Below are 11,525 nucleotides of genomic sequence, written 5' to 3' on the forward strand. Positions count from 1 at the left end.
CCCGCGTCCGACAGAGCAGTAGCCGAACCCGACCCGAGCCCGACAGGCATTAAGATATTTATGTCCGAGCCCGATCCCAGCCCGACACAGTTAAAATCTTTTTTTTTCTCATACTAATGACACATGCACTTTTTTGTGTGGAAAGCCCGCTTTTATTAAGCAACTGTAGGAAAGCGTTCGGAATGTCAACAAATGAGCGCATCAGTGCACACGGGGCAAAAAGCGCTGTAATGACACAGGCGCACTATAGCGTTGATGTGACCGAGCCCGACCCGAACCCGAGCATCCTTTCTAAATATCTGTCCGAACCCGGCCCGGCCCGTCGGGTTCCGTCGGGTACCGTCGGCCTCGGCTCGGGTATCCATCCTCTAGAGTGAATGAAAACGAGTGAGTGAATTCGGACGCTAAGTGCACCGGAAGGACTGCCGCTTTTGCATAGTATTGCTTACTGTTTAACAATCATTTAAACAGACAGTTCGAGTAGTAAGATTAAAGGATTTATCTTTAACTATGTAAAGGAGTTTATGTATAAACCCTGGTTAAACAATTTAATAATCAATTTCCAACGAATTTGTGCCTGTGTTGTACGCTGTATTACGCAGTGGACGAGCGCATTGTAAAACGAACGGATGGATGATTCAGCTGCGGGCGCCATCTTCTGTCGAGACGCAGGAATTCAATCGGCGCGCGACTCTCACAGTGCATTATGGGTTATCTCTAGCTGTTGAGCGTACATCGGTTGTACACTCGTTTTTGCGGTGCATTGTGGGATTGAATGAGTGCACTCGGGAATGTCCACTTTGGTTTCGAACACCACTTAAAATGGCTGTCCCCTCAAATAGTGCCCTATTTGAGGGTATAGGGGGCGATTTCGGATACAGCCATAGTTTCTTCTAAACGTAATGACGTGAAATATCAGTACAACTTGAAAAGAAGTCTCTTATGCTCATCAAGGCTGCATTTATTTGATTAAAAATACAGAAAAAACAGTAATATTGCAAAATGTTTTTACAATATAAAATAATGTTTTTTATTTTAACATACTTTAAAATAGAATTTATTCCTGTGATGAAAAGCTGAATTTTTATCAGCTGTTACTCCAGTCTTAAGTGTCACATGATCCTTCAGAAACCACTCTAATATGCTGATTTATTATTAGAATGATCAATGTTGGATGATATCAACAGTTGTAGATATTTTTTGGAACCTGTGATTTATTTTTTTCAGGATTCTTTCATGAATAACAAGTTTAAAAAGTACATTGTTTATTCAAAATATAAATATTTTATAACAATGTAAATTATTTATTATTATATAAACTTTTAATTATTAACTTAATACATCCTTGGTGAATAAAAGTGTTAATTGCTAAAAAAAAAAAAAAAAAACCGAAACAAAAATGTCTGGCCCCAAACTTTTGAACGGTAGTGTATATATATATATATATATATATATATATATATATATACATTGGTTTCAAAGTACACCTCTTTACTGTATTATATATTTTATTATTCACCATTTTATTTAATTATTTAATATTGGTATTTCAATGTACACCATTATATTTTTAAACTGTGTGTGGCATCACTTTTTTGTTGTACAGCAACCTGTAATGTAAAATTTAAAATCTAAAATGATTAAATAAATACCCATACACATCACATTTGTATGATAAAGTCATTTAAGTATGAGTGATGTGCAATTGTGACAAATGTTTCTGCAGTAACAAAAACCCAAAGAAGCTTGAAACAGAAACTAAGTAATTAACAAGATGTATTAAGTGACGCAACAACCTTTCCAGTAAACTTTCCAGTCATTTATTTCTATATACAAAAATATATATATATTTCACATTATGCAACAACATTCAGAAGTACTTCAAATAGTATTTTTTAATACAACTATACTTACAAAATGCAAAATGACTGCAATCAAACAATAATGCTCTAGAAAAATAAACTTTTTTATTCATCTCTTAATACCAATAAAAAAAAATATTCATTATTGTCATCAACAGAAAGCTGTCGCCACACATTACAGCTATAGCTATTGTGTGTAAATACATTCAAATACAAATATAAACATAGCAGCTAGACACAGGTTAGCCGCTTAGTGTTTTCGTAACCTTTTGATGATAAAATGGCTTTCTAATGTGACTCTCACTACTGGCTAATAGCTGGGCTCTGTGAGTCAAATGGCTTTTTAATGCACTCATATTCGACTTCAAGAGGTCCTGAGGTTTCTGTGGTTTTTTCTTTTGCGGTGCTTTCTCCTGAGGTGACCTGGGAGGAGAAGTCTTCTTTGTTTTAGGTATGAAGGTGCTACTCCACTGGCTGAGAACTTTTTGTTTAGCAGAAAGCGCGTCTGTATAGTCTTTGCATTCAGAGACGGTTAAGGTAGCAGGGGCTGAAAAACGCCGCTCTGGGGGTAAGCATTGTGTTTCGGTTTTGGACCCAAACAAGTCAAATCTCACTTTCTTTGGCTCGGTTGTTTTTATTTTATTCAATGACAGAATACCATGCAGCTGCTCCAGCTTGTTTTCTGACCCACGGGGCGGTGTGTCATTTGATTTCTCTGTCAGGTTTTTTCTAGGGTTTGTTGAGGTTCGGTCAGAATTATCTCGTCTTTCACGCCTGGATTTTTTCACCTTACTGCATTTCTGACTTTCTCCACTATGGCGTTTGTTTCTAGATACACCAGGGGGATTTTTCTTTCGTGGCCAGCTAATTTTAACAACAACATCTGGAGTGAAAAGCACAGAATCACCAGAACCAGAACTAGTGCTACCAGATATTAGCTTATGCTTGGAAAAAGCAGTTTTCTTTGGAAATTGCTTGAGCGATTGAAGCTTGGGTACTCTAATTGTCTCTGCTTTTTTGTTTTTCTGCTTATTTGGTTTAATCTCAGTTCTCTTCCGTTTAGCTGGTTTGAGCATACCGTCATTTTTTTTTCCTGTGAGTCTTTTATCTGCAAAGCAATCCTCCACTGAAGCAACAGTTGGCTTGTTGACTTCTAGTTTAAGACATGGTGGGCTACGATTTTGTCCCAGTTCTTCACCCGTACAGTAACTTTTGTGAACTATCAGTCCTTCATCTGCAATGCAAGTCTTTGGGAAAGCAAACTTTGACTCGTTCACTTTCAGTTCAAAAGATGGTGAACTATGATTTTGCCCCATTTCTGATTTGTCTCCTTTTAGTCCTTCATCTGAAATGCATTCCTCTGGAGAGGAAACTTCTGGCATCTTGACATCTTGATTTTCTCTCAGTTCTGAATGCATCATACTGTCCCTTTTTTGTCCTTCATCTACAATGCATTTTTTCATTGAAGCAACAGTTGGCTTTTTGACTTTCACTTCAACAGGTGTTGAACTACAATTTTGTCCTATCAGTGCTTCCTCTGCAAAACATGTCTCCAGTGGCTTCAAAACTTGCAGTTCAAGAGATGGCAGACTATAATTGTGTTCCTGTTCTGATTTTGCCAGTCCTTCAAATGCAATGCATTCATCTTTTGTTGAAACAGCTGGCTCCTTCACTTCTAATTTAACAGATGGTGGACTATAAATTTCCACCACTTTTGATTTTACCAGACAGTCACTTTTTAGTTCTTTCATTCCTTCATATACAATGTCTTCATCATTTGGTGAAACAGCTGGCTCCTTCACTTCTATTTTAACAGATGGTGGACTATAAATTTCCACCAGTTTTGATTTTACAAGACAGTCACTTTTTAGTTTTTTCATTCCTTCATATACAATGCATTCATCATTTGGTGCAACAGCTGGCTCCTTCACTTCTATTTTAGCAGATGGTGGACTATAAGTTTCCACCAGTTTTGATTTAACCAGATCACTTTTTAGTTCTTTCATTCCTTCATATGCAATGCAATCACAAGTTAGCTCACAGACTTCCAGCTTAAGACATGGCAGTCTACAATTTTGACCCAGTCCTTTTGATCTAGCAGGATAGCCCCGAAAATTGGCCTCATCTGGCACAGGAGAGCACGGCTCCTCATCTAGTTCAAACAGTGGTGCCTGTTCCCAACACTGGAGGCAGAAGAGATCAGCATCACAGTCTTTCCTTGTCGAATTTGTGGAGTTGGCTATCGCAATTTCTGCACCGCACCGAGAGCAAGTATTTGCTTTGTTGCACTCATGTTTAGGCTGACTGGGTGCATCAAAGCACGCTACAAGAACGTTGGATTGACTTTCGGTTTTGAGGGTACATTCAGCTTCCTTTTCAAACTGTTGGAATAATTTTTTAGCATCTTCAGATGATAGCACCGTGATTCCCATAAACAGGGAATCATCGCTTGAATTTTCATCAGAAGAAACATCTTCCACCACTGGTTTCTTATTATCAGAGGCATCTGATGAATTAACAACCTCCTTATTTCTAGAACTTTCATCATCAGAAATATCTTCTACCAGCCAGTTGTCTGAGGTGTTATTTACGCTCTCATTACTGCCCGGATTTTCATCATCAGAAATGTCTTCGAAGAGCCAGGTGTCTGCTGAGTTATTCAGAGCCTCTTTATTGCTTGGATTTTCATCATCAGAAATATTTTCTACCTCCCATGTATCCTTGGAGTTGCAATGAGACGCCTCAGAGTTTTTTACACCGTCTGAAAGGCTCTGAGAAAGTGAAGCAGATGCATTATCACGTGTTTGCTCATGATCTTGTCTGAATGCTTCTTTTGCATTGCTGAGGTCTGTCAGTGTCTCTGAAGACCTTTCAACTAAAGGTGAGATGTCTGAAGAATCTGTGCTCACATTTTGATTTTGTTTGATGTCCTCTTGCTTCTTAAATGTCTCTTTCTCACCTACTGAATGCCCATTGTTTTCCGCAGTCACTTCCTTCCTGTCATTTCCTGCCTTTTGCATGAAAGATAGGCTGCAAGTGTCTGGATTGACACTTTTCTCTTTGGATGAAACCTCAGACATGTCTGTGAGGGAATTCACACCTAAACTGGCTGAAGCGACAACAGTGTTATCTGAAGACGACTTGAACATAGTTATGTCATCCAACAGAGGCTCTGAAAGCACCTTTTCAATATCAGCTGGCTGTCCGTCAACATTTAACCAAGAAGACCTGAACTCCTCAGACGTTGAATACATATCATGTTTGAGAATGTCGCAATTAGCTAGCTTCTTCAGGTTTTCACGTTCGAAGCTTATAAATACCACAGACTCATAATCCCCTGCATATTCTTCGGATAACTGCACTATCTCACTAAATGATTTCAAACCCTCCAACATATTGGAAGCTTTCCCATTCCAGTAGAGTTTCAAGATCCTCTTTAAAAGGCTTTCAGGTTTTTCAAGATATCTGGCTGAAAACTCCGGCATCTCTATAGACTTAACTAAATCCATCAATTTCGCCAATGTGTACTCAGTCACTGGCACAGTGGACAAGTCAAATGAAGGATCACTTGAAACAGAGTCACTTTGCGGCAGATCATTTTGACCTTCAACCGGGCTAGCAAAGCACGTATCAGGGCTTTCAATGTTGCTTTCAGTCGCAAGGCTTTTGTTCTCCTGTGGAGTTATTTGTGTGGAGGATTCAGACAGCTTGTCATTTACAGTTTTTTGTTCATTAGACTCTTCAGCAATTGACCAAACTGAATCAATCTTTAACGGTGGACTGTCAGGTTTTTTTGGGCTGGTATCAGCCGTCGGTGTGGCGTTTGAGGTCTGCTGGGAAATGGGTGGAACGATGGCTATGGCCTTGTGACTTTGCGGAGTAGATTTCTGTAGTGCAAACACCACTTCAAGACAGTCTGCTGGATCCGTAATATACTGTATCGTGTGTTGGCTCGTTCCTTTACATCTATTCCCATTGCTACTAGATCGATGAGTACCAGGTTGTGCAGACTGCACCTCAAAATCGCTTTTGTCCTTAGACACTATTGTTAATTTGTTCCAACGGTCTCTCTGAATCACAGCGTACTTTAGCCTTTTGCTGGGCGGTTCAACTGTGCACTGCGCACTTGGTTCAGAAAAAGAGTGATTGTCAGTTTTTTTGGTTGCACAAACCTCAGATTGTTCTGGACAAGTGTTCTGATGTGCAATTTTTTCATCTGATTGCTGCTTATTTGCTTCTTCTTTGTCATCTGTACACAGTAATCTATATATTATGGAGTCAACATAAGATGAAAGTTTTCTCGCATGGGAATGAAGTGGAGTTTCACTGGCCTGCGTCATTTGGGAGGCCTGATTAATATTATATGTCCCATTGTTTGTGCCCTGAGACTGATGTCCAGCATTTTGATTATTCTGAGATTGGATCGCCGATACATCTGGACTTGCGTTTGACCCTGGTTCTGGCTGATTATGGTTAACAGGACTTTGGTTTAAGTTATTAGAAGCCTTTGAAACGTTGCTTTGTGCTCCAGAAGGTGGTGTCGTAGAGTTGCATGAAGTGTGACTGGCTTCAGCTCTGCTCTGAGCTTGACTGTTAGAATTTTTTTTGGAGACTTCCATGTTATAGGACCGGGAATAGGTTTGTGTATGGTGTCTGCGCTTTTTGCCTGAATACTGTCTAGAGTACTGCTGCTGTTGTTGTTGATGATGATGATGAGGAGCCATTCTAGCAGGCTGAAGTTGTTGCTGATTGTTCATGGAACAAGAGTTGCTATTGTTGGAATTGTGGGAATTCCAACCCCTGCTGTTGGAGCTGCAATTGTCCGACTGTTGAGAGCAATACATTGGAGCTTGACTACAGTCTGTGTTTCTGTAATTCTGTGGGGAGCAATCATGCCATTGCCATTGGTACTGAGGATGCATCTGGTTTGTCCGTTTTAACCAATTAAATTCATTTTGTTGAAAAGCATTCGAGTCCACATTGCCTGAGCAAGCCCTCCACTGATTTGCAGCCTCTTGTTGTCCATTGTAATATCTTTCCTGTGTGGTTTGAAGTTGGGGCATGAACTGTCCTTGGAATGCATTGGGTTGATCATTCCTGGCAGCATGGTACTGAGGTGGGTATTGTTCTTGGTACTGATGTGGAAGTCGTTCTTGGTACTGCGGTGGAGGCCGTTCTTGGTACTGATGTGGAAGCCGTTCTTGGTACTGCGGTGGAGGCCGTTCTTGGTACTGATGTGGAAGCCGTTCTTGGTACTGCGGTGGAGGCCGATCTTGGTACCTTGGTGAAGGACGCTGATTTGAACTCCATGTGTATCCCTGCATGGTCCAGGTACCTCAACAGCTGCTGCTGTTGCTCTTATGTGGAGTTATGCAATGAGAGTTCTAAACAAAACAAAAAATAGAAATTAGGACATACAATACTCAAACATCTTCGGAATAAGTCCAAATCAATTGACCTTTATTTCTAATTTATTTCTAGTGCGTTATACATTTACATTTATTCATTTAGCAGGCGCTTTTATCCAGAGCAACTTACAATTGGAGAATACAACAGGCGATTCATCCTAAGGAGGCAGATCAACATAGGAAGTGCTCAAAATACAATACAGATCAGTTTAAAAACAGCTTCACAGTGATAAAAAACAGCTTAATATGCAGAGATATGCATATAGATTTTTTTTAAACTGTAAGATTTTTAATGTTTTTTTAAGAATTATCTTCTGCTCAAAAGCCTGCATTTATTTGATCCAAAAGCAGCAAAATGTTGTGAAATATTTCTTCTATTTAAAGCAACTGCATTCTATTTGAATGCATTTTAAAATGTAATTGATTCCTGTGATCAAAGCTACATTTTAAGCATCATTGCTCCAGTCTTCTCATCACATGATCCATCAGAAATTATTCTAATATGCTGATTTGCTGTTCAAGAAACATTTTTTATTGTTATTATTGTTATTGTCAATATTTAAAACAGTTGAGTAGGTTTTTTTTTCAGGATTCTTTGATGAATAGAAAGATCAAAGAAAAATAAAAAGCTTTTGTAACATACCATTCAAAAGCTATAGTATACTCTTTTTTTTTTACTGGTAGTGTAATATTTTTTTCATATTGTACAATATTTTAATTAATCAAAATATGAATTAAGTATAATCCATGTGAATAAATAGCCATGTGTGTAATCTACTATTATGAGCATGTCATAAACGTCAAAAATTACTAGCGCAAAGCAAAAATATATAGTATAGAGTTTAAAGTTAACAAATACGCTAAGAAACTTACACACAACTGGTGCAACCGGGAACCCTCAAACACAGACAGCTGTTGATCATCATTCATTGGACCTCTGCATTACTATTTACTTTAAACAGTGACCAGCTGTCTAACTATAACTCAGTGTTCATTTTTAGCGCAATATGAGGCTTCTATAATCATGTGGAAGTAAAAGCTCACAAATTAAACCCATTTAATTGTTATATGCATTGGCTAAAACATCTCGTTTTAGCAATTATTGAAAGAAATCTCCTTTTAACATGTATTCTTTAATTTATTTGACTCTTACTAGTGCATATTTTTTAATTACTAATAAGTATGGTGACAACAAAGTAGATTTTTTTTGGGAAAAAATTATACAAATGTGATTTATTTATTCCTGTGAATTTAAAAACAAATTTTAAGCAGCCATTACTTAAGTATTGTGTTCATATAATGATGTGTCCACAATAAACATGGTATTACCTTTACTTGCAGTACTAGTTCACGTTTGTTGAACTAAATTGCCCACTTTTTTCCCATCGCTGACAGGATGTTTTGTTTCAAATGTTCTACATTTTTTTTGTAAACACTACAGCGATGTAGGACGATTTTGAAGTTGGGAATAACCAGATGGGAGTTTTTCGACATACCCCAACTGATCACACAGACTACGCATGCGCATCGAGACGAGACAAGATTGGCATTTGAGGTTAAAAAGTATATTAAATGTCAATTTGTTTTGAAAATAACAGATCGTTTCGCTAGATAAGACCCTTCTCCCTCGGCTGGGATCGTTTAGAGCCCTTTGAAGCAGCATTTAAACTGCATTTTGGAAGTTCAAACTTGAGGGCACCATACAGATCCATTATATGGAGAGAAATCCTGAAATGTTTTCCTCAAAAAACAATTTCTTTACACTAAAGAAAGAAAGACATGAACATCTTGGATGACGTTTTTGTTCTGAAAGTGAACTAATCCTTTAACTGTAGGTGGCGCTCTTTACTTTCTCAGTGTTGACAATATTCCATTCTATTCCTAAACTATTTGGAACGTTCAGGAGTTATTCACCAAAAGAACGGACTCGAATCGCGTTCTGTTCGTTCTAAATAGTGGATTAAAAATATGGCACACAAGAAATGGTTACAATATTGTCATATTCCTCAGCTCATTTAAGCTAATTTATCGGTAACAATTTAACCAAGGTTCACTCATGCGACAAACAACGGGCCGCCATAAATAACTTCCCTTCGGCAAAAATCGCGTTCCGATCGCCCTTGGCAGCTTACTCCACTGAATTAACTATTCACTATGTAATACATGTATCTTACTGGCGATTAAAAAACGTACTAGTAAAATAAAAACAGATACTAGTCAGTTAAAACGTTTTTTTGCACCTAGCAAAGTTAGTAAAATGAAACGTGCGGGCATGGCCAATGCAAAAAATGCATAAACAACGATGCAAGAAATTGTGCGGCGCACTAAAAACAACCTATATTATGAACTAAAAGGGAAAAATAGCTGCCTCTCTAACTCACAGCTATCTCGATTAAGTTTTACTTTTCTTAACTCCATTGTTCAGTACTTACAATTTACAGTGCATCTCCGACATCGACTCAGTGTCTGCTTTAGCTCTCCAAACGTATCCTATTCAAAACAAAGATTTAATCCACATGAGAATTCTTGAAACTTTTGGCTTAACGCATTCAATTTGCAAAACGCGCATCAATTGCTGCCATCAGCGCGGATGAGACTCGCTTTGCAATCTGAGGCTGCGATACAAGCACATGGTTTGTAGATGCAAGTGCATGACAAAAGGAAGGGGCTGTCTTAAACCACATCCTCCGCCCACCACTTAACACTTGCTGAAAAGTATATCTAAACATCCACATGTAAGTTTGGTTTCTTCTTGTTAATAAAGTAAACATGCATCCTGGCCAGAGATCGATCAGTATTTATTTACTTTTACTCGGCTAACTGTTCAAATATTGCTGATGCTGCTCTTTTTTTTTTTTTTGTAATCTCCCCAATACTTCCAGCAGTAATTAATCTTCTGGCTTGTTTTCAAAGGTGGCATGCATCCACAGTGGTGTGTGCAATTTCAAGTATTAAAAAAAAATACTCGGTGCTGGGTGCACCTAAACCGTCTAATATTTCTGTAAGACTTACTTCTCTCAGATTAGATTTGATTAGATTTTACTGAGATCTGATTTGATTCAATTGGTATGATTTAATTGGCTTTGAATTCAACTTTTAATCCCAAATTTAACTAACCTTGATTAGTTATTTGATCTGATTTGTAACTTGGACTTGATAATTGATATGTTTGTTCCTGTTAATAAAAATTGCATTGATGGATTACGTAAAGCTTTCTATTGCTGCTTCTTGCACTTGTTGCATTATCTTGCTTAAAGAAATATATACATTTTGAAAACCTTGAATAAATTTTGTAATCATTTTCTGCATCACACAGGCAAGTTATCATTTTTTTCATGCAATAGGGAGACTGGTAAACACAGAGTGAATAGTGAACCTTTATAATCTTGTAATATCATAGTTTTGCTTACAAAACTATAACTCTAAATGTTATATGGATAATAATACAAATTTACTATAGCATCACTGTTGTTTGCAAAACTGTATTTTCATGCAAAGAATGTATTAATACTTGTGTCACTGCTCTTGCTTCCTTTTGTTGCAATAACCAATGCAGAAAAAAACCTGTTGATGTGAAACCCACAACATCCTGCAGAAGGTAGAATAAGCGTGCACTGACGTCACCACAACCTAGAAACATCATACGATGGCTTTACCCCTGACAACAACATAAACCACAATCTAAAGTTGCATGCCATTGTTGTTGTTTTTTAATGTTGCTATAGTGATTTGCATCACAAAGGATCCTGAATAGTTTTTTTTAAGTCTTCTGAACAATTTCTATAACTCTCAGCCTTATAATGCATCATATGAGCCCATATGAACCTTTAGGCGAACATCTGATGATGCTGGGGCGACAGGAAACTACTGAGCTTGTTTAAATCTGCTTGAGATGCTGCAAGGGCTCTTTGTTTTCATCCGATTTCCCTTCTGGCAAAAGCATGACAAAGAGTGATGAATGAAGTTCTGTTTCTATTACACAATTACACACTGATAATGCATAATCAACTGGTTTATGTCAGCCATATATGCATTTAGTGCAATGACAATAAAGCAATTCTGAAACAATGCCATATGAAGTGCATTTGCATGTCCACATGTTAATATTATAAAATATATATCTACAGTGTAACGTAATGCATTTAGCTCATCTCTAAATGATGCACTAGTATGTGTTTTTTAGTTTAAGCCACAAAAACTTAAGTAGCACAGGTATATTTGTGGCAATAACAAAATTATCGATTTTTCTTTTAGG

At 37.7% G+C, this 11,525-nt stretch overlaps 1 protein-coding gene across 1 annotated transcript; it reads right to left on the minus strand.

Annotated features, from left to right (window-relative positions):
- Positions 1-1,809: 1,809 nt before the first annotated feature.
- On the minus strand, positions 1,810-9,840 carry LOC141333208 (uncharacterized). The gene is made up of 2 exons (XM_073838166.1): positions 9,703-9,840; positions 1,810-7,246 (listed from the first exon to the last, which is right to left on the minus strand). Exon 2 carries the CDS (start codon positions 7,184-7,186, stop codon positions 2,105-2,107), a length of 5,082 nt encoding a protein of 1,693 aa, XP_073694267.1. The 5' UTR covers positions 7,187-7,246; positions 9,703-9,840; the 3' UTR covers positions 1,810-2,104.
- Positions 9,841-11,525: the final 1,685 nt, after the last annotated feature.

This window comes from Garra rufa, chromosome 4 (assembly GCF_049309525.1).
Source record: "Garra rufa chromosome 4, GarRuf1.0, whole genome shotgun sequence".
Taxonomy (NCBI): domain Eukaryota; kingdom Metazoa; phylum Chordata; class Actinopteri; order Cypriniformes; family Cyprinidae; genus Garra; species Garra rufa.